Source organism: Oncorhynchus tshawytscha, unplaced genomic scaffold (assembly GCF_018296145.1).
Source record: "Oncorhynchus tshawytscha isolate Ot180627B unplaced genomic scaffold, Otsh_v2.0 Un_contig_5137_pilon_pilon, whole genome shotgun sequence".
Taxonomy (NCBI): domain Eukaryota; kingdom Metazoa; phylum Chordata; class Actinopteri; order Salmoniformes; family Salmonidae; genus Oncorhynchus; species Oncorhynchus tshawytscha.
The window spans coordinates 120,001-145,000 of record NW_024609438.1 but is presented as its reverse complement, the minus strand read 5'-3'; the positions used below and the strand labels follow the sequence as shown (position 1 = coordinate 145,000).

At 43.1% G+C, this 25,000-nt stretch overlaps 1 protein-coding gene across 5 annotated transcripts in view; it reads left to right on the top strand.

Annotated features, from left to right (window-relative positions):
* The window catches only part of LOC121844785 (adhesion G protein-coupled receptor E5-like), a 64,174-nt gene that overhangs the window by 4,261 nt on the left and 34,913 nt on the right, over positions 1-25,000 (top strand). For 2 of the 5 annotated variants that reach the window (XM_042315307.1, XM_042315306.1), the window contains exons 3-6: positions 608-754; positions 3,909-4,031; positions 11,392-11,514; positions 17,507-17,638. In XM_042315307.1, coding sequence (XP_042171241.1) covers positions 608-754; positions 3,909-4,031; positions 11,392-11,514; positions 17,507-17,638 — 525 coding nt within the window. Of the gene's footprint in view, positions 1-16; positions 169-607; positions 755-2,811; positions 2,995-3,908; positions 4,032-11,391; positions 11,515-17,506; positions 17,639-25,000 lie in introns of those variants that run through there. The other 3 variants (XM_042315309.1, XM_042315310.1, XM_042315308.1) reach the window with 3 other exon arrangements.

Genomic DNA, 25,000 nt, shown 5'->3' with positions numbered 1-25,000 from the left:
ACAGCAACAGCGTGTGTGAGGCTCGGGTCTCAGTTTAGCTTGTTTTTGCAATCTTTTCTTCTCTGTTCTGTGCCATATTTGTGGAGCAGTGATTCCCCAACCTCTCCTCTTGAACTCCCAGACAGTCCTCTGCTTTGATGTACCACATCACCACAGCTGATCCAAATGGTAACCTGATCATCAAGCCTCTCATTCCTTTTTTCAGCTGCTTTAATTCTGAAATACATAAAATACATGGACTGTCTTGAGTCACTGGAGGAGAGGTTAGGGAATCACTGGAGGAGAGGTTAGGGAATCACTGGAGGAGAGGTTAGGGAATCACTGGAGGAGAGGTTAGGGAATCACTGGAGGAGAGGTTAGGGAATCACTGGAGGAGAGGTTAGGGAATCACTGGAGGAGAGGTTAGGGAATCACTGGAGTAGGGGTTAGGGAATCACTGGAGGAGAGGTTAGGGAATCACTGGAGGAGAGGTTAGGGAATCACTGGAGGAGAGGTTAGGGAATCACTGGAGGAGAGGTTAGGGAATCACTGGAGGAGAGGTTAGGGAATCACTGGAGGAGAGGTGAGGGAATCACAGCTCTATCACCATATGTCCTTATCTCTTCAGATCTCAATGAGTGCCAAGATACACCACAGGTTTGTGGCAGCAACGCCGCTTGTCTCAACACCATCGGGAGCTACTACTGCCAGTGTAAACCTGGGTTCAGATCCACAACCACTGTCAACTATACTGCTCTCACTGGGGAGTGTAAGGGTGAGTATTCTGGTGTGTGTGTAACGACTTTCCTCCTCTTCGCCTGAGGAGGAGTAAGGATCGGACCAAAACGCAGCGTGATAAGTGTCCATATTGATTTATTCAAAACCACACAACTGAACACTGGAACAAAATAATAAACGTGAAATCTACAAAACCGAAAGAGTACCTTGTGACCCAAACACTCACACGGAAACAACCTAAGTATAATTCTCAATCAGAGACAACTAACGACACCTGCCTCTGATTGAGAACCATAGTAGGCCGAACACAAAAACCAACATAGAAAAACAAACATAGACTGCCCACCCTAACACACGCCCTTTACCACAGTTTTTGTCCGCCTCCTCAATCGCCCCCGTGGTCTCTTACGAGCGGCAACCATCGCCGCTGACCTCCGACTGGGGACCCTAGCCATGGGTCCAGAATGGACGGGAGATTCCGGCAGTGCCAGACAGGCGGGAGACTGGCAGCTCCTGCCGGCTCTGGCGGCTCGTGGCTGACCGGCGGCTCTGGTGGCTCCTGGCTGACTGGCGGCTCTGGCGGCTCAGGACAGACTGGCGGCTCTGGCGGCTCAGGACAGACTGACGGCTCTGGCGGCTCAGGACAGACTGGCGGCTCTGGCAGGTCAGGACAGACGGGAGACTCTGGCGGCCCAGGACAGACGGGAGACTCTGGCGGCTCAGGACAGACTGGAGACTCTGCCGGCTCAGGACAGACGGGAGACTCTGGCGGCTCAGGACAGACGGGAGACTCTGGCGGCTCAGGACAGACGGGAGACTCTGGCGGCTCAGGACAGACGGGAGACTCTGGGAGCGCTGGGCAGGAGGAAGGCTCTGGCAGCTCAGGAGTGAAGGACGGCTCCAGCAGCTCCTGGCTGGCTCTGGCGGCACTGGACAGGCGGGAGCACCTGTAGGGAGAAGATGGAGAGACAGCCTGGTGCGGGGGGCTGCCACCGGAGGGCTGGTGCGTGGAGGTGGCACCGGATAGACCGGACCGTGCAGGCGCACTGGAGCTCTTGAGCACCGAGCCTGCCTAACCTTACCTGGTTGAATGCTCCCCGTAGCCAGGCCAGTGCGGCGAGGTGGAATAGCCCGCACTGGGCTGTGCTGGCGAACCGGGGACACCATGCGTAAGGCTGGTGCCATGTACGCCGACCCGAGGAGACACACTAGAGACCAGATGCGTAGAGCCGGCTTCATGGCACCTGGCTCGATGCCCACTCTCGCCCGGCCGATATGAGGAGCTGGAATGTACCGCACCGGGCTTGTAATTGAGACCCTGTTTGTGTGTGTGATGTGAGGGTCTCAGCTTAGCTTGTGTGTGTGAATGTGTGTGTGAATGTGTGTGTGTGTGTGTGTGTGCGTGTGCGTGTGCGTGTGCGTTTGTGTGCGTGTGCGTGTGCGTGTGCGTGTGTGCGTGTGTGCGTGTGTGCGTGTGTGCGTGTGTGTGTGTGTGTGTGTGTGTGTGTGTGTGTGTGTGTGTGTGTGTGTGTGTGTGTGTGTGTGTGTGTGTGTGTGTGTGTGTGTGTGTGTGTGTGTGTGTGTGTGTGTGTGTGTGTGTGTGTGTGTGTGTGTGTGAGAGAGAATTATGTTCTCAATGTTCATAAACTGAACTTCAATTCAACTCCTCGGTCTGTTTCCATGAACTTGTAAGGTGGTTCTTGTTGAAATGAAACAGACAGAGGCCAGTCTACAATAGTACATATATGTATATATAGAATGTTTATTTACGAGAGCTCTGCTCATCCGTACATGTACAATGGTTTATATACCTCTCATCTCGTCATAACTGTAACTCCTCCTCTAAGACAATGACAATATAGTTCACAAGTCTTCTCCTACTGATACATTGCCTGCCACCTGTTATACAATCTACTACAAGCCCAAGGTTTCTCCCCTCCCTGGGTGGGGAGACTTCCTTCCCACAGTGGTCACAAGTTGTTAGCCACAGTTCCTCGCCTGCTAACAGTCCCTCTTTCTTATGGACAAACATCATTTATCATTATACAGAGACAGGGTAGAATTCTGTTAGTTATAGTTCTATGTTAAATGTATACATCATTTAGTCATTATTCATAAAACTCATAACTGTGTGTGTGTGTGTGTCCACTACAGATGAGGATGAGTGTGTGTGGCGCTCTGGGCATGTGCACAAACGCACCTGGCCGATACACCTGGCCGATACACCTGGCCGATACACCTGCACTTGTCCGTCAGGGCTCAGTAACCATGGCAACGGTACTCTAGCCCTTGACCCCTTTAATGTGTTTGCGTTCCACTCCAAATGTTTACCAGAACTCACAGCTGTACCCATCAAATGATACAGTAACAATCTGATGCCCTACTGGGCTGTCGGTGAGGTGGAACGCAGCCATTGGTTGATACAATACACCACCTGCCCATCTAGTCAGACAGGAACTCGACCATCAGCCAAACACATTATATGATATAGCACAGTTAATGACGTAGCACACCACCATTGGTTGAAGCAATGCAACGACTGCATTGTAGTCGGACTGGAACGTGACCCCGTACCCTAAACCAGTTTGAACGTGACACCGTACCCTAAACCAGTTTGAACTGTGACCCCAACACATCGTCTTGCCGGAGGCAGAACTAAGACTCTGGGTGCGTCCCAATAATGTCTCCTTTCTCGTGAAGTGTGCACTTGTTCACTTTCCTTCACTGAACTCACACTAGCATGCCTCCACCAATCCAATGCTTTTAGTTTTGAAGTAGTGTACACTTCAGAAGGAAGGAGAGAGTAGTGAAATGACTTAGTGGCCTCATGGGTGGAATGTTTATGAATATTTTTCATACTTTTATAATTAATAAACTCTTTTGTTTAACTGCCGAAAATTTGGTCTTTCTTTGTCAAATGGTTTAGTTATATTTCAATCTTCTGTGATGTATATAAAGTGTAATATCGGGATGCAATCTAAAACAATTATACATTTCAGCTCTGTGTCTGACATGATAGAGGTGTCTTCTTTTTTAATCCCATAACCAGGTGTGTGAGGTGTATGGTTTTGTGTCAATGTTTACGACTACCAAGAAACACTGTGTGACCACTCTCTCTCTCTCTCTCTCTCTCTCTATCCTCCCATCCTCCATCTCCCACCATCTCTCCATCTTTACATCTCTGTGTGCAGACATGGATGAGTGTAAGGAGCAGACTGCTGATTGCCCAAACAACTCATCCTGTGTGAACACCCCAGGGTCCTACATCTGCATCTGCCAGTCTGGGTACAAACTAACAGAGAGCAGGTGTGAGGGTGAGAAACATGCTTTTATCATATGGGACTCCTTTCAACGTGTCACTTCGTATAAGTGTGTGTGAGTGTATGTGTGTGTGTACTGTGTGTGTATTGTGTGTTTGTGTGGACTGTGTGTGTGTGTTGCGTGTGTGTGTGTGTGTGTGTGTGAGTGAGTGGGTGAGTGAGTGAGTGAGTGAGTGAGTGAGTGAGTGAGTGAGTGAGTGAGTGATTGAGTGAGTGAGTGTACTGTGTGCGTGTGGCGCTCTGGGCATGTGCACAAACACACCTGGCAGATACACCTGTAACTGTCCGTCAGGGCTCAGTAACCACGGCAACAATATTGCCGCCGGCACTGGTGAGGGGGCCGAGGCCATGTTATCCCTGACCCCTGACCTCTAACCCCTGATCCCTGACCTCTAACCCCATGACCTTTGGCCGAGTTCCAAATCCAGATGTCTGTCTGAACTCACAGCAGTAACCATAACATGAAATAGCAGCAATCTGATACCTGATTGTTGTTGTTCTGGAATGTACTTTGTTTCTTCTCTGTTTCTCATTTTTATTCTCACTGGGATGTGTTCAGTTGTCTGCCTCCTCCTCACTTCTCTCCTCAAGTATTTATGTTAATGTTTGTGTATTCTCTCTCTCTCTCTCTCTCTCTCTCTCTCTCTCTCTCTCTCTCTCTCTCTCTCTCTCTCTCTCTCTCTCTCTCTCTCTCTCTCTCTCTCTCAATTCAATTCAATTCAATTCAAGGGCTTTATTGGCATGGGAAACATGTGTTAACATTGCCAAAGCAAGTGAGGTAGACAACATACAAAGTGAATATATAAAGTGAAAAACAACAAAAATTAACAGTAAACATTACACATACAGAAGTTTCAAAACAGTAAAGACATTACAAATGTCATATTATATATATATATATACAGTGTTTTAACAATGTACAAATGGTTAAAGGACACAAGATAAAATAAATAAGCATAAATATGGGTGTATTTACAATGGTGTTTGTTCTTCACTGGTTGCCCTTTTCTCGTGGCAACAGGTCACAAATCTTGCTGCTGTGATGGCACACTGTGGAATTTCACCCAGTAGATATGGGAGTTTTTCAAAATTGGATTTGTTTTCGAATTCTTTGTGGATATGTGTAATCTGAGGGAAATATGTCTCTCTAATATGGTCATACATTGGACAGGAGGTTAGGAAGTGCAGCTCAGTTTCCACCTCATTTTGTGGGCAGTGAGCACATAGCCTGTCTTCTCTTGAGAGCCATGTCTGCCTACGGCGGCCTTTCTCAATAGCAAGGCTATGCTCACTGAGTCTGTACATAGTCAAGGTTTTCCTTAATTTTGGGTCAGTCACAGTGGTCAGGTATTCTGCCGCTGTGTACTCTCTGTGTAGGGCCAAATAGCATTCTAGTTTGCTCTGTTTTTTTGTTAATTCTTTCCAATGTGTTAAGTAGTTATCTTTTTGTTTTCTCATGATTTGGTTGGGTCTAATTGTGCTGCTGTCCTGGGGCTCTGTAGTGTGTGTTTGTTTGTGAACAGAGCCCCAGGACCAGCTTGCTTAGGGACTCTTCTCCAGGTTCATCTCTCTGTAGGTGATGGCTTTGTTATGGAAGGTTTGTGAATCGCTTCCTTTTAGGTGGTTGTAGAATTTAACAGCTCTTTTCTGGATTTTGATAATTAGTGGGTATCGGCCTAATTCTGCTCTGCATGCATTATTTGGTGTTCTACGTTGTACACGGAGGATATTTTTGCAGAATTCTGCGTGCAGAGTCTCAATTTGGTGTTTGTCCCATTTTGTGAAGTCTTGGTTGGTGAGCGGACCCCAGACCTCACAACCTTAAAGGGCAATGGGCTCTATGACTGATTCAAGTATTTTTAGCCAAATCCTAATTGGTATGTTGAAATTTATGTTTCTTTTGATGGCATAGAATGCCCTTCTTGCCTTGTCTCTTAGATCGTTCACAGCTTCGTGGAAGTTACCTGTGGTGCTGATGTTTAGGCCAAGGTATGTATAGTTTTTTGTGTGCTCTAGGGCAACAGTGTCTAGATGGAATTTGTATTTGTGGTCCTGGTGACTGGACCTTTTTTGGAACACCATTATTTTGGTCTTACTGAGATTTACTGTCAGGGCCCAGGTCTGACATAGATGAGTGTAATGTAACTGCTGGTATCTGTGGAGGGGGAGGGACCTGTCAGAACCAGGAAGGAAGCTACAGTTGCCTCTGTCTCCCTGGATACAGTAATTATGGCAACAAACAGGCTAGGTGCTCAGGTGAGGACAGAATCTGGTACCATGATGCACTGCTTCCCACAATATGGTACAGCAAGTTACGAAGAGGAACTAGAACAGGAACTAGAACAGGGTTCCTATTTGAACAGTCTTTAATTACGTCTATATCTAACATAACATCCAGCTATATCTAACATAACATGACATTACATACATCTATATCTAACATAACATAACATAACATACATCTATATCTAACATAACATAACATACACCTATATCTATATCCCTCCGGGGAGGGGGGGGGGGTACTGTCATGTCCTGACCTTCGTTCTTCTTTTATGTCTCTATTTTGGTTTGGCCAGGGCGTGAGTTGGGGTGGCAGCTGTCAATCGTTGTATCTGATTGGGAATCGTACTTAGGTAGCCTGTTCCCACCTGTGTTTGTGGGTAGTTGTTTTCGGTTTTGTACCTGTTTCGTGTTGTTCACGCTCTTTGTTGTTTTTTGTCATTCAGTGTTCAGTTCATTTAATTAAATTTACGATGAACACTTACCATGCTGCGTGTTGGTCCGATGATTCCTATTCCTCATCATCAGACGAAGGGGAGAGCCGTTACAGTCTAGACCAGGGGAGTCAAACATACGGCCCATTAAACAATCTCAGTCAACATTTAAATGACTAAAACTTAACTGTGTTGAATTGATAATGGACCTACATGTATGTTCTCTCTCATCTGTCCAGTTGTTAACCTCTAGCTATGAGCAATCCCGTATCCGGGAGCGTAAATCATAGCCTCAAGCGCATTACCATAACGCAATGTTTCCTATTCATGAAAATCGCAAATGAAATGAAATAAATATATTGAAACACAAGCTTAGCCTTTTGTTAACAACACTGTCATCTCAGATTTTCAAAATATGCTTTTCAACCAAAGCTACACAAGCATTTGTGTAAGAGTATTGATAGCCTAGCATAGCATTAAGCCTAGCATTCAGCAGGCAACATTTTCACAAAAACAAGAAAAGCATTCAAATAAAATAATTTACCTTTGAAGAACTTCGGATGTTTTCAATGACAAGACTCTCAGTTAGATAGCAAATGTTCATTTTTTCCCAAAAAGATTATTTGTGTAAGAGAAATAGCTCCGTTTTGTTCATCACGTTTGGCTAGGAAAAAAAATGAACGCCAAACTTACAACGCCAAACGTTTTTCCAAATTAGCTCCATAATATCGACAGAAACATGGCTAACGTTGTTTAGAATCAATCCTCAAGGTGTTTTTCACAATTCTATGAGATGAAAAATCATTCCTGCCAGTCGGTTTCTCATCAGAGTCAAACGGAAAAATACTGCAGCTGGAGATTACGCAATAATTGCGACGGAGGACACCAAGCGTCCACCTGGTAAATGTAGTCTCTTATGGTCAATCTTCCAATGATATGCCTACAAATACGTCACAATGCTGCAGACACCTTGGGGAAAACGTGGAAAGGGTAAGCTGACTCCTAGCTCCTCCACAGCCATATAAGGAGTCATTGCCATGAGACGGTTTCAAAAAATGCGGCACTTCCTGATTGTATTTTTATCTGGGTTGTTCCTGTAACATCAGTTCTGTGGCACTCACAGACAATATCTTTGCAGTTTTGGAAACGTCAGAGTGTTTTCTTTCCAAAGCTGTCAATTATATGCATAGTCGAGCATCTATTTGTGACAAAATATCTTGTTTAAAACGGGAACGTTTTTCATCTGAAAACTAAAAGAGCGCCCCCTTATTTGGAAGAAGTTAACTCAAATCAAATCAAATGTTATTTGTCACATGCGCCGAATACAACAGGTGTAGTAGACCTTACAGTGAAATGCTGAATACAACAGGTGTAGTAAACCTTCCAGTGAAATGCTGAATACAACAGTTGTAGTAGACCTTACAGTGAAATGCTGAATACAACAGGTGTAGTAGACCTTACAGTGAATGCTGAATACAACATGTGTAGTAGACCTTACAGTGAAATGCTGAATACAACAGGTGTAGTAGACCTTACAGTGAAATGCTGAATACAACAGGTGTAGTAGACCTTACAGTGAAATGCTGAATACAACAGGTGTAGTAGACCTCACAGTTAAATGCTGAATACAACAGGTGTAGTAGACCTCACAGTGAAATGCTGAATACAACAGGTGTAGTAGACCTTACAGTGAAATGCTGAATACAACAGGTGTAGTAGACCTTACAGTGAAATGCTGAATACAACAGGTGTAGTAGACCTTACAGTGAAATGCTGAATACAACAGGTGTAGTAGACCTTACAGTGAAATGCTGAATACAACAGGTGTAGTAGACCTTACAGTGAAATGCTGAATACAACAGGTGTAGTAGACCTTACAGTGAAATGCTGAATACAACAGGTGTAGTAGACATTACAGTGAAATGCTGAATACAACAGGTGTAGTAGACCTTACAGTGAAATGCTGAATACAACAGGTGTAGTAGACCTTACAGTGAAATGCTGAATACAACAGGTGTAGTAGACCTTACAGTGAAATGCTGAATACAACAGGTGTAGTAGACCTTACAGTGAAATGCTGAATACAACAGGTGTAGTAGACCTTACAGTGAAATGCTGAATACAACAGGTGTAGTAGACCTTACAGTGAAATGCTGAATACAACAGGTGTTTAGACCTTACAGTGAAATGCTGAATACAACAGGTGTAGTAGACCTTACAGTGAAATGCTGAATACAACAGTGTGTAGTAGACCTTACAGTGAAATGCTGAATACAACAGGTGTAAGTAAAGACCTTACAGTGAAATGCTGAATACAACAGGTGTAGTAGACCTCACAGTGAAATGCTGAATACAACAGGTGTAGTAGACCTTACAGTGAAATGCTGAATACAACAGGTGTAGTAGACATTACAGTGAAATGCTGAATACAACAGGTGTAGTAGACCTTACAGTGAAATGCTGAATACAACAGGTGTAGTAGACCTTACAGTGAAATGCTGAATACAACAGGTGTAGTAGACCTTACAGTGAAATGCTGAATACAACAGGTGCAGTAGACCTTGTGGTGAAATGCTGAATACAACAGGTGTAGTAGACCTTACAGTGAAATGCTGAATACAACAGGTGTAGTAGACCTTACAGTGAAATGCTGAATACAACAGGTGCAGTAGACCTTACAGTGAAATGCTGAATACAACAGGTGTAGTAGACCTTACAGTGAAATGCTGAATACAACAGGTGTAGTAGACCTTACAGTGAAATGCTGAATACAACAGGTGTAGTAGACCTTACAGTGAAATGATATTATTCTATGCTGAATACAACAGGTGTAGTAGACCTTATTCAGTGAAATGCTGAATACAACAGGTGTAGTAGACCTTACAGTGAAATGCTGAATACAACAGGTGTAGTAGACCTTACAGTGAAATGCTGAATACAACAGGTGTAGTAGACCTTACAGTGAAATGCTGAATACAACAGGTGTAGTAGACCTTACAGTGAAATGCTGAATACAACAGGTGTAGTAGACCTTACAGTGAAATGCTGAATACAACAGGTGTAGTAGACCTTACAGTGAAATGCTGAATACAACAGGTGTAGTAGACCTTACAGTGAAATGCTGAATACAACAGGTGTAGTAGACCTTACAGTGAAATGCTGAATACAACAGGTGTAGTAGACCTTACAGTGAAATGCTGAATACAACAGGTGTAGTAGACCTTACAGTGAAATGCTGAATACAACAGGTGTAGTAGACCTTACAGTGAAATGCTGAATACAACAGGTGTAGTAGACCTTACAGTGAAATGCTGAATACAACAGGTGTAGTAGACCTCACAGTGAAATGCAGTTTTAATACAAATAAGTAAAAAACTAAAAATTAATTAATTAAAGGATTCAAGTGTGTGTGTGTGTGTGTGTGTGTGTGTGATGTGGAGGGTCTCAGCTAGCGAGCTTGTGTGTGTGTGATGTGTGTGTGTGTGTGTGTGTGTGTCAACTACAGATGAGGATGAGTGTGTGTGGGTTCCCCCGGTGTGTGGCGCTCTGGGCATGTGCACAAACACACCTGACCGATACACCTGCACTTGTCCGTCAGGGCTCAGTAACCATGGCAACGGTACTCTGATAGCCCTTGACCCCTTTAATTTGTTTGCGTTCCACTCCAAATGTTTACCAGAACTCACAGCTGTACCCATCAAATGATACAGTAACAATCTGATGCCCTACTGGGCTGTCAGTGAGGTGGAGCGCAGCCATTGGTTGATACAATACACCACCTGCCCATCTAGTCAGACAGGAACTCGACCATCAGCCAAACACATTATATGATATAGCAAACACATTATATGATATAGCACCCCATAGTTAATGACCCATCTAGCAAACACAGCCATTGGTGACCCATGAAGCAATGCACCCCTCCCTAAACCAGTTTTAACTGCATTGTTTGTCCCCGGACTGACCCCCTACCAGTGACCCCGTACCCTAAACCAGTTTGAACGTGACACCGTACCCTAAACCAGTTTGAACTGTGACCCCAACACATCGTCTTGCCGGAGGCAGAACTAAGACTCTGGGTGCGTCCCAATAATGTCTCCTTTCTCGTGAAGTGTGCACTTGTTCACTTTCCTTCACTGAACTCACACTAGCATGCCTCCACCAATCCAATGCTTTTAGTTTTGAAGTAGTGTACACTTCAGAAGGAAGGAGAGAGTAGTGAAATGACTTCGTGGCCTCATGGGTGGAATGTTTATTCATATTTTTCATACTTTTATAATTAATAAACTCTTTTGTTTAACTGCCGAAAATCTGGTCTTTCTTTTTGTCAAATGGTTTTGTTATATTTCAGTCTTCTGTGATGTATATAAAGTGTAATATCGGGATGCAATCTAAAACAATTATACATTTCAGCTCTGTGTCTGACATGATAGAGGTGTCTTCTTTTTAATCCCATAACCAGGTGTGTGAGGTGTATGGTTTTGTGTCAATGTTTAAGACTACCAAGAAAATCACTGTGACCCTGACCACTCAGTAAATCTCTCCCTCTCTCTCTCTGGTACAACACTCCCTGTTTTATTCTCCCATCCTCCATCTCCCACCATCTCACCCCTCCATCTTTACATCTCTGTGTGCAGACATGGATGAGTGTAAGGAGCAGACTGCTGATTGCCCAAACAACTCATCCTGTGTGAACACCCCAGGGTCCTACATCTGCATCTGCCAGTCTGGGTACAAACTAACAGAGAGCAGGTGTGAGGGTGAGAAACATGCTTTTATCATATGGGACTCCTTTCAACGTGTCACTTCGTATAAGTGTGTGTGAGTGTATGTGTGTGTGGTGTGTGTATTGTGTGTTTGTGTGGACTGTGTGTGTGTGTGCGTGTGTGTGTGTGTGTGTGTGTGTGAGTGAGTGGGTGAGTGAGTGAGTGAGTGAGTGAGTGAGTGAGTGAGTGAGTGTACTGTGTGCGTGTGGCGCTCTGGGCATGTGCACAAACACACCTGGCAGATACACCTGTAACTGTCCGTCAGGGCTCAGTAACCACGGCAACAATATTGCCGCCGGCACTGGTGAGGGGGCCGAGGCCATGTTATCCCTGACCCCTGACCTCTAACCCCTGATCCCTGACCTCTAACCCCATGACAGATCCAAGATGGCGTTGCAGTCGGACGTCTTGTCGTGTCGTGTCCCTTGTATATATCGTATATATCATTTTTTTTTTTTTGCATATTTTTCTTCGCATATCTTTTAAAACATTTTGCTAAACCTCAAATTCTAAATACTCTCCTGCAACCCGCCTCACCCAATGTTGCTATTTTTTCTGAAGTATTTATATTTACTTCGGATCCGGATCCCCTCAACTGAAGCTAGCCAGCTAACTACCAGCTATCAGTCAGCAAACCATTGCTAGCGGTCTTCAGCTAACCGGTCATCAGCTAACCTTTAGCTCGGAAAGCTCTCGCCAGTTCGAACAACGCGACTCTATCCAGAGCATAACGGACCTATTATTATTTTTTATCCCCGGATTCCCACCGGATTCCCACCGCAAACGGAACATTTTCAGCTGGATCTTCACAACTAGCTAACTAGCTAACCGCAACGCCGGATGATTACTCCTGGCTAGCGTTTCCACCCACTTAGCTTGAAGCTAGCCCGGCCAGAGCTCCTGTGCTACCACCGAAGCATACTCCTGGGCTACAATATCCGGACCCACGACCGGTCTATCGATGTCACTTCATGAAGAGGCATAAACAGACTCACCCCATCGCGACGCCCCCCAAAGGCTAACTTTCTAGCCCTTGCTATCTCCTTGCTTGCTAATTCGGCCTGCTAACTGCTAGCTTGTTTAGCCCCGGTCCGCTAACTGCTACCTTGTTTAGCCCCGGTCCGCTAACTGCTACCTTGTTTAGCCCCGGCCTACAAACTGTTAGCTTGTTAGCACAGGCCTGCTAACCGTCTGAATTGCCGCGTCCCAAACACTCACTGGACCCATATTTACTTTCAATCTCTTTTCGATTTTTTATTTGTTTATACCTTCCGGTAACCTGCCTCACCCAATGTGATACGGAATCGCTATTATTTTTAATTTTTAGAACACACTCAAGAACCTCCAGAAGCGAACCAGCTAACTAGCTACAAGCTATTGAGTCATTGTTAGCCACTGCTAGCGGCTTTTACCTTTTACCTTCTGCACAGCCAGCCAGTTTTTAACCTGGATAATACTCGCCAGTCCAGCTTCCCTGCCCCATCCACTGCTGCCCCCTGGACACTGATCACTTGGCTTCATAGCTGATGCATGCTGGACTGTCCATTAATCACGGTACTCCATTCTGCTTGTTTATGTTTTATCTGTCGGCCCCAGCCGTACTCAGGCTCTGTGTGTAGTTAATCCGACCCTCCCTGCCTAGTCAACGCCATTTTACCTGCTGCTGTTGTGCTAGCTGATTAGCTGTTGTTGTCTCACCTACTGTTTTAGCTACTGTTTTAGCTAGCTCTCCCAATTCAACACCTGTGATTACTGTATGCCTCGCTGTATGTCTCTCTCAAATGTCAATATGCCTTGTATACTGTTGTTCAGGTTAGTTATAATTGTTTTAGTTTACAATGGAGCCCCTAGTTCCACTCTTCATACCCCTGATACCTCCTTTGTCCCACCTCCCACACATGCGGTGACCTCACCCATTACAATCAGCATGTCCAGTGATACAATCTCTCTCATCATCACCCAGTGCCTGGGCTTACCTCCGCTGTACCCGCACCCCACCATACCCCTGTCTGCGCATTATGCCCTGAATATATTTTACCATGCCCAGAAATCTGCTCCTTTTATTCTCTGTCCCCAACGTTCTAGGCGACCAGTTTTGATAGCCTTTAGCCGCACCCTCATTCTACTCCTCCTCTGTTCCGCGGGTGATGTGGAGGTAAACCCAGGCCCTGCATGTCCCCAGGCACCCTCATTTGTTGACTTCTGTGATCGAAAACGCCTTGGTTTCATGCATGTCAACATCAGAAGCCTCCTCCCTAAGTCTGTTTTACTCACTGCTTTAGCACACTCTGCTAACCCTGATGTCCTTGCCGTGTCTGAATCCTGGCTCAGGAAGGCCACCAAAAATTCTGAGATTTCCATATCCAACTACAACATTTTCTGTCAAGATAGAACTGCCAAAGGGGGAGGAGTTGCAGTTTACTGCAGAGATAGCCTGCAAAGTAATGTCATACTTTCCAGGTCCATACCCAAACAGTTCGAACTACTAATTTAGAAAATTACTCTCTCCAGAAATAAGTCTCTCACTGTTGCCGCCTGCTACCGACCCCCCTCAGCTCCCAGCTGTGCCCTGGACACCATTTGTGAATTGATCGCCCCCATCTAGCTTCAGAGTTTGTTCTGTTAGGTGACCTAAACTGGGATATGCTTAACACCCCGGCAGTCCTACAATCTAAGCTAGATGCCCTCAATCTCACACAAATCATCAAGGAACCCACCAGGTACAACCCTAAATCTGTAAACAAGGACACCCTCATAGACGTCATACTGACCAACTGGCCTTCCAAATACACCTCCGCTGTCTTCAACCAGGATCTCAGCGATCACTGCCTCATTGTCTGTATCCGCTACGGAGCCGCAGTCAAACGACCACCCCTCATCACTGTCAAACGCTCCCTAAAACACTTCTGTGAGCAGGCCTTTCTAATCGACCTGGCCCGGGTATCCTGGAAGGACATTGACCTCATCCCGTCAGTTGAGGAAGCCTGGTCATTCTTTATAAGTAACTTCCTCACCATTTTAGACAAGCATGCTCCGTTCAAAAAATGCAGAACTAAGAACAGATATAGCCCTTGGTTCACTCCAGACCTGACTGCCCTCGACCAGCACAAAAATATCCTGTGGCGGACTGCAATAGCATCGAATAGTCCCCGCGATATGCAACTGTTCAGGGAAGTCAGGAACCAATACACGCAGTCAGTCAGGAAAGCTAAGGCCAGCTTCTTCAGGCAGAAGTTTGCATCCTGTAGCTCCAACTCCAAAAAGTTCTGGGACACTGTGAAGTCCATGGAGAACAAGAGCACCTCCTCCCAGCTGCCCACTGCACTGAGGCTAGGTAACACGGTCACCACAGATAAATCCATGATTATCGAAAACTTCAACAAGCATTTCTCAACAGCTGGCCATGCCTTCCGCCTGGCGACTCCAACCTCGGCCAACAGCTCCGCCCCCCCGCAGCTACTCGCCCAAGCCTCTCCAGGTTCTCCTTTACCCAAATCCAGATAGCAGATGTTCTGAAAGAGCTGCAAAACCTGGACCCGTACAAATCAGCTGGGCTTGACAATCTGGACCCTCTATTTCTGAAACTATCCGCCGCCATCGTCGCAACCCCTATTACCAGCCTGTTCAACCTCTCTTTCATATCGTCTGAGATCCCCAAGGATTGGAAAGCTGCCGCAGTCATCCCCCTCTTCAAAGGGGGAGACACCCTGGACCCAAACTGTTACAGACCTATATCCATCCTGCCCTGCCTATCTAAGGTCTTCGAAAGCCAAGTCAACAAACAGGTCACTGACCATCTCGAATCCCACCGTACCTTCTCCGCTGTGCAATCTGGTTTCCGAGCCGGTCACGGGTGCACCTCAGCCACGCTCAAGGTACTAAACGATATCATAACCGCCATCGATAAAAGACAGTACTGTGCAGCCGTCTTCATCAACCTGGCCAAGGCTTTCGACGCTGTCAATCACCATATTCTTATCGGCAGACTCAGTAGCCTCGGTTTTTCGGATGACTGCCTTGCCTGGTTCACCAATTACTTTGCAGACAGAGTTCAGTGTGTCAAATCGGAGGGCATGCTGTCCGGTCCTCTGGCAGTCTCTATGGGGGTGCCACAGGGTTCAATCCTCGGGCCGACTCTTTTCTCTGTATATATCAATGATGTTGCTCTTGCTGCGGGTGATTCCCTGATCCACCTCTACGCAGGCGACACCATTCTATATACTTCCGGCCCGTCCTTGGACACTGTGCTATCTAACCTCCAAACGAGCTTCAATGCCATACAGCACTCCTTCCGTGGCCTCCAACTGCTCTTAAACGCTAGTAAAACCAAATGCATGCTTTTCAACCATTCGCTGCCTGCACCCTCACGCCTGACCAGCATCACCACCCTGGATGGTTCCGACCTTGAATATGTGGACATCTATAAGTACCTAGGTGTCTGGCGAGACTATAAACTCTCCTTCCAGACTCATATCAAACATCTCCAATCGAAAATCAAATCAAGAGTCGGCTTTCTATTCCGCAACAAAGCCTCCTTCACTCACGCCGCCAAACTTACCCTAGTAAAACTGACTATCCTACCGATCCTCGACTTCGGCGATGTCATCTACAAAATTGCTTCCAACACTCTACTCAGCAAACTGGATGCAGTTTAGCACAGTGCCATCCGTTTTGTCACTAAAGCACCTTATACCACCCACCACTGCGACTGGGTGGCTGGCCCTCGCTACATATTCGTCGCCAGACCCACTGTCTCCAGGTCATCTACAAGTCCATGCTAGGTAAAGCGCCACCTTATCTCAGTTCACTGGTCACGATGGCAACACCCATCCGTAGCACGCGCTCCAACAGGTGTATCTCACTGATCATTCCTAAAGCCAACACCTCATTTGGCCGCCTTTCATTCTAGTTCTCTGCTGCCTGTGACTGGAACGAATTGCAAAAATCGCTGAAGTTGGAGACATTTATCTCCCTCACCAACTTCAAACATCTGCTATCTGAGCAGCTAACCGACCGCTGCAGTTGTACATAGTCTATTGGTAAATAGCCCACCCATTTTCACCTACCTCATCCCCATACTGTTTTTATTTATTTCTTTTTCTGCTCTTTTGCACACCAATATCTCTACCTGTACATGACCATCTGATCATTTATCACTCCAGTGTTAATCTGCAAAATTGTAATTATTCGCCTACCTCCTCATGCCTTTTGCACACAATGTATATAGACTCCCCTTTTTTTTCTACTGTGTTATTGACTTGTTAATTGTTTACTCCATGTGTAACTCTGTGTTGTCTGTTCACACTGCTATGCTTTATCTTGGCCAGGTCGCAGTTGCAAATGAGAACTTGTTCTCAACTAGCCTACCTGGTTAAATAAAGGTGAAATAAAATAAAATATTTAAATAACCTTTGGCCAAGTTCCAATCCAGATGTCTGCCTGAACTCACAGCTGTAACCATAACATGAAATAGCAGCAATCTGATACCTGATTGTTGTTGTTCTGGAATGTACTTTGTTTCTTCTCTGTTTCTCATTTTTATTCTTACTGGGATGTGTTCAGTTGTCTGCCTCCTCCTCACTTCTCTCCTCAAGTGTTTATGTTAATGTTTGTGCATTCTCTCTCTCTCTCTCTCTCTCCCTCCCTCTCTCTCTCTCTCCTCTCTCTCTCTCTCTCTCTCTCTCTCTCTCTCTCTCTCTCTCCCCCTCTCTCTCTCTCTCTCCCCTCCCCCTCTCTCTCTCTCTCTCTCTCTTTTCTCCTCTTTCTCCTCTATCTCCCCCTCTCTCGCTCTCTCTCTCTCTTCTCTCTCTCTCTCTCCCCTCCCCTCCGCTCCCCCTCTCTCTCTCTCTCTCTCCCTCTCCTCTCCCCTCCCCCCCCCTCTCTCTCTCTCCTTTCTCCTCTATCTCCCCTCTCTCTCTCTCTCTCTCTCCTCTCTTTCTCCTCTATCTCCTCTCTCCCTCTCTCTCTCTCTCTCTCTCTCTCTCAGACATAGATGAGTGTAATGTAACTGCTGGTATCTGTGGAGCGGGAGGGACCTGTCAGAACCAGGAAGGAAGCTACAGTTGCCTCTGTCTCCCTGGATACAGTAATTATGGCAACAAACAAGCGAGGTGCTCAGGTGAGGAAAGAATCTGATATCATGATGCACTGCTTCCCACGATATGGTACAGTGAGGTACGAAGAGAAACTAGAAGAGGAACTAGAACAGGGTTCCTATTTGAACAATCTTTAATTATGTCCATATCAAACATAACATAACATTACATACATCTATATCTAACATAACATAACATTACATACATCTATATCTAACATAACATAACATTACATACATCTATATCTAACATAACATAACATTACATACATCTATATCTAACATAACAGAACATACATCTATATCTAACATAACATTACATACATCTATATCTAACATAACATAACATTACATACATCTATATCTAACATAACATAACATTACATACATCTATATCTAACATAACATAACATTACATACATCTATATCTAACATAACAGAACATATATCAAACATAACATAACATTACATACATCTATATCTAACATAACATAACATTACATACATCTATATCTAACATAACATAACATTACATACATCTATATCTAACATAACATAACATTACATACATCTATATCTAACATAACAGAACATACATCTATATCTAACATAACATTACATACATCTATATCTAACATAACATAACATTACATACATCTATATCTAACATAACATAACATTACATACATCTATATCTAACATAACATAACATTACATACATCTATATCTAACATAACATAACATTACATACATCTATATCTAACATAACATGACATTACATACATCTATATCTAACATAACATAACATAATATACATCTATATCTGACATAACATAAACATAACATATATCTATATCTAACATAACATTACATCTATATCTAACATAACATAACATAACATACATCTATATCTAACATAACGTAACATACATCTATATCTAACATAACACACATCTTTATCTAACATAACATAACATTACATACATCTATATCTAACATAAACATAACATACATCTATATCTAACATAACGTAACATACATCTATATCTAACATAACATACATCTGTATCTAACATAACATAACATACATCTATATCTATATCTAACATAACATAACATACATCTATATCTAACATAACATAACATAACATACACCTATATCTAGCATAACATAACATACATCTATATCTCACATAACATAACATACATCTATATCTAACATAACATACATCTATATCTAACATAACATACATCTATATCTAACATAACATAACATACATCTATATCTAACATACATCTATATCTAACATAACATAACATACATCTATTTCTAACATAACATACATCTATATCTAACATAACATACATCTATATCTAACATAACATCACATACATCTATATCTAACATAACATAACATTACATACATCTATATCTAACATAACAGAACATACATCTATATCTAACATAACATTACATACATCTATATCTAACATAACATAACATTACATACATCTATATCTAACATAACATAACATTACATACATCTATATCTAACATAACATACATCTATATCTATATCTAACAGAACATACGCCGTCTAAAATACACTTTTATTCAAAAGCCACTTACAGCAAGGGGAGTGGATACATTTTCACAAGTGTGGCCGCAACGGGACTCGAACCCACAACCCTTGGCAGTGCTCTACCAACAGGGCCACGCAGGACCAAAAGGCTGTCTAGACCAGGGGAGTCAAACATACGGCTCATTAAACGATCTCAGTCAACATTTAAATGACTAAAACTTAACCGTGTTGAATTGATAATGGACCTACATGTATGTTCTCTCTCATCTGTCCAGTTGTTAACTATTTGTCAAATGCGCCGAATACAACAGGTGTAGTGTTGTACCTTACAGTGAAATGCTGACTGACAAGCCTTTAACCAACAATGCAGTTTTAAGACGAATAAGTAAGAAAATTCAAAATATTGATAATTAAAGAGCAGCAGTAAAATAACAGTAGCGAAGCTATATACAGGTGGTACCAGTACAGAGTCAATGTGGAGGCTATATACAGGGGGTACCGGTACAGAGTCAATGTGGAGGCTATATACAGGTGGTACCGGTACAGAGTCAATGTGGAGGTTATATACAGGGGGTACCGGTACAGAGTCAATGTGGAGGCTATATACAGGTGGTACCGGTACAGAGTCAATGTGGAGGCTATATACAGGGGGTACCGGTACAGATTCAATGTGGAGGCTAAATACAGGGGGTACCAGTACAGAGACAATGTGGAGACTATATACAGGTGGTACCAGTACAGAGTCAATGTGGAGGCTAAATACAGGGGGTACCAGTACAGATTCAATGTGGAGGCTATATACAGGTGGTACCAGTACAGAGTCAATGTGGAGACTATATACAGAGGGTACCAGTTCAGAGTCAATGTGGAGGTTATATACAGGTGGTACCAGTACAGAGTCAATGTGCGGGGGCACCGGTTTGTTGAGGTAATTGAGGTAATATGTACAGTGGGGAGAGCAGGTATTTGATACACTGACAATTTTGCAGATTCTCCTACTTACAAAGCATGTAGAGGTCTGTAATTTTTATCATAGGTACACTTCAACTGTGAGAGACGGAATCTAAAACAAAATCCAGAAAATGACATTGTATGATTTTTAAGTAATTAATTTGCATTTTATTGCATGACATAAGTATTTGATACATCAGGAAAAAAGCAGAACTTAATATTTTATTACAGAATCCTTTGTTTGCAATTACAGAGATCATACGTTTCCTGTAGTTCTTGACCAGGTTTGCACACACTCCAGCATGGATTTTGGCCTACTCCTCCATACAGACCTTCTCCAAATCCTTCAGGTTTCGGGGCTGTCGCTGGGCAATACAGACTTTCAGCTCCCTCCAAAGATTTTCTATTGGGTTCAGGTCTGGAGACTGGCTAGGCCACTCCAGGACCTTGAGATGCTTCTTACTGAGCCACTCCTAAGTGGCCCTGGCTGTGTGTTTCGGGTCGTTGTCATGCTGGAAGACCTAGCCTCAATACGGTGCATTCGTCCTGTCCCCTTTTCAGAAAAGCATCTCCAAAGAATGATGTTTCCACCTCCATGCTTCATGGTTGTTCTTGGGGTTGTACTCATCCTTCTTCTTCCTCCAAACACGGAGAGTGGAGTTTAGACCAAAAAACTCTATTTTTGTCTCATCAGACCACATGACCTTCTCCCATTCCTCCTCTGGATCATCCAGATGGTCATTGGCAAACTTCAGACGGGCCTGGACATGCGCTGGCTTGAGCAGGGGGACCTTGCGTGCGCTGCAGGATTTTAATCCATGATGGCGTAGTGTGTTACTAATGGTTTTCTTTGAGACTGTTGTCCCAGCTCTCTTCAGGTCATTGACCAGGTCCTGCCGTGTAGTTCTGGGCTGATCCCTTACCTTTCTCATGATCATTGATGCCCCACGAGGTGAGATCTTGAATGGAGCCCCAGACCGAGGGTAATTGACCGTCATCTTGAACTTTTTCCATTTTCTAATAATTACGCCAACAGTTGTTGCCTTCTCACCAAGCTGCTTGCCTATTGTCCTGTACCCCATCCCGATCTTGTGCAGGTCTACAATTGTATCCCTGATGTCCTTACACAGCTCTCTGGTCTTGGCCATTGTGGAGAGGTTGGAGTCTGTTTGATTTAGTGTGTGGACAGGTGTCTTTTATACAGGTAACGAGTTCAAACAGGTGCAGTTAATACAGGTAATGAGTGGAGAACAGGAGGGCTTCTTTAAGAAAAACTAACAGGTCTGTGAGAGCCGGAATTCTTACTGGTTGGTAATAAGGTGATCAAATACTTATGTCCTGCAATAAAATGCAAATGAATTTCTTAAAAATCATACAATGTGATTTTCTGGATTTTTGTTTTAGATTCGGTCTCTCACAGTTTAAGTGTACCTATGATAAAAATTACAGACCTCTACATGCTTTGTAAGTAGGAAAATCTGCAAAATTGTCAGTGTATCAAATACCTGCTCTCCCCACTGTACATATTACCTATATCTAACATAACATAACATACATCTATATCTAACATAACATTACATACATCTATATCTAACATAACATAACATAACATAACATACATCTATATCTAGCATAACATAACATACATCTATATCTAACAAAAACATAACATACCTCTATATCTAAGATAACATTACATACATCTATATACAACATAACATAACAAACATCTATATCTAACATAACATAACACACATAACACACATCTATGTCTACATAACATAACACACATCTATATCTACATAACTACATAACATAACACACATCTATATCTAACATAACATACATCTATATCTAACATAACATAACATATCATCTATATCTAACATAACATAACATACATCTATATCTAACATAACATACCATACATCTATATCTAACATAGCAAAACACACATCTATAACATATCATAACATACATCTATATATAACATAACATAACATAACATAACATAACATTACATCTATATCTAACATAACATACATCTATATCTAACATAACATAACATATCATCTATATCTAACATAGCATAACACACATCTATATCTAACATAACATGACATTACATACATCTATATCTAACATAACATAACATAATATACATCTATATCTGACATAACATAAACATAACATATATCTATATCTAACATAACATTACATCTATATCTAACATAACATAACATAACATACATCTATATCTAACATAACGTAACATACATCTATATCTAACATAACATAACATTACATACATCTATATCTAACATAAACATAACATACATCTATATCTAACATAACGTAACATACATCTATATCTGACATAACATAAACATACCATACATCTATATCTGACATAACATAAACATAACATACATCTATATCTAACATATCATAACATTACATATATATCTAACATAACATAACATAACATACATCTATATCTAACATAGCATACATCTATATCTAACATAGCATAGCATAGCATACCATACATCTATATCTAACATACCATACATAACAAAAGCAGCTAAGCATACATCTATATCTAACATATGGTAAAGTTACATAAACATAAACATAGAACAGGGTTCTATTCATCTTTAATTAGATCCATATCTAACATAACATAAACATAACATATATCTATATCTAACATAACATTACATCTATATCTAACATAACATAACATAACATACATCTATATCTAACATAACGTAACATACATCTATATCTAACATAACACACATCTTTATCTAACATAACATAACATTACATACATCTATATCTAACATAAACATAACATACATCTATATCTAACATAACGTAACATACATCTATATCTGACATAACATAAACATACCATACATCTATATCTGACATAACATAAACATAACATACATCTATATCTAACATATCATAACATTACATATATATCTAACATAACATAACATAACATACATCTATATCTAACATACATACATCTATATCTGACATAAACATAACATACATCTATATCTGACATAACATAAACATACCATACATCTATATCTGACATAACATAAACATAACATACATCTATATCTAACATATCATAACATTACATATATATCTAACATAACATAACATAACATACATCTATATCTAACATAGCATACATCTATATCTAACATAGCATACATCTATATCTAACATAACATTACATACATCTATATCTAACATAACATAAACATACCATACATCTATATCTGACATAACATAAACATAACATACATCTATATCTAACATAACATAACATACATCTATATCTAACATAGCATACCATACGTCTAGCAGACGCTTTTTTTTCAAAAGCAGCTTATAGCAAGGGAGTGGAGTGGCCCCAGCAGGAATCTGGGGGGGAGGCACACGGGGAGGTACACGATATGGTACACACGATATGGTACACATGACATGGTACCCCTCCCCACCTACACATAGAATAATATCATTATCATCCCTCCCCACCTACACATATAATATTATCATTATCATCCCTCCCCACCTACACATATAATATTATCATTATCACCCCCTCCCCTCCCCACCTACACATATAATAATATCATTATCCACCCTCCCCACCTACACATAGAATATTATCATTATCACCCCCTCCCCACCTACACATATAATAAAATCATTATCCCCCTCCCCACCTACACATAGAATAATATCATTGTCACCCCTCCCCACCTACACATAGAATAATATCATTATCACCCCTCCCCACCTACACATAGAATAATATCATTATCCCCCTCCTCCCCTTCACATAGAATAATATCATTATCCCCCTCCCCACCTACACATAGAATAATATCATTATCACCCCCTCCCCACCTTCACATAGAATAATATCATTATCCACCCCCCTCCCCACCTACACATAGAATAATATCATTATCACAACTGAACACTGGAACAAAATAATAAACGTGAAATCTACAAAACCGAAACAGTACCTTGTGACCCAAACACTCACACGGAAACAACCTAAGTATAATTCTCAATCAGAGACAACTAACGACACCTGCCTCTGATTGAGAACCATAGTAGGCCGAACACAAAAACCAACATAGAAAAACAAACATAGACTGCCCACCCCAACACACGCCCTTTACCACAGTTTTTGTCCGCCTCCTCAATCGCCCCCGTGGTCTCTTACGAGCGGCAACCATCGCCGCCGACCTCCGACTGGGGACCCTAGCCATGGGTCCAGAATGGACGGGAGATTCCGGCAGTGCCAGACAGGCGGGAGACTCCGGCAGCTCCGGAGTGAAGGACGGCTCGGGCAGCTCCGGAGTGAAGGACAGCTCCGGCAGCTCCAGACTGACTGACGGCTCTGGCAGCTCCTGGCTGGCTGACGGCTCTGGCAGCTCCTGGCTGGCTGACGGCTCTGGAGGCTCCGGGCTGGCAGATGGCCCTGGCGGCTCCTGGCTGAATGGCGCCTCTAGTGGCTCCTGGCTGACTGGCAGCTCTGGTGGCTCCTGGCTGACCGGCGGCTCTGGCAGCTCCTGGCAGCTCTGGCGGCTCCTGGCTGACCGGCGGCTCTGGTGGCTCCTGGCTGACTGGCGGCTCTGGCGGCTCAGGACAGACTGGCGGCTCTGGCGGCTCAGGACAGACTGGCGGCTCTGGCGGGTCAGGACAGACGGGAGACTCTGGCGGCTCAGGACAGACGGGAGACTCTGGCGGCTCAGGACAGACTGGAGACTCTGCCGGCTCAGGACAGACGGGAAACTCTGGCGGCTCAGGACAG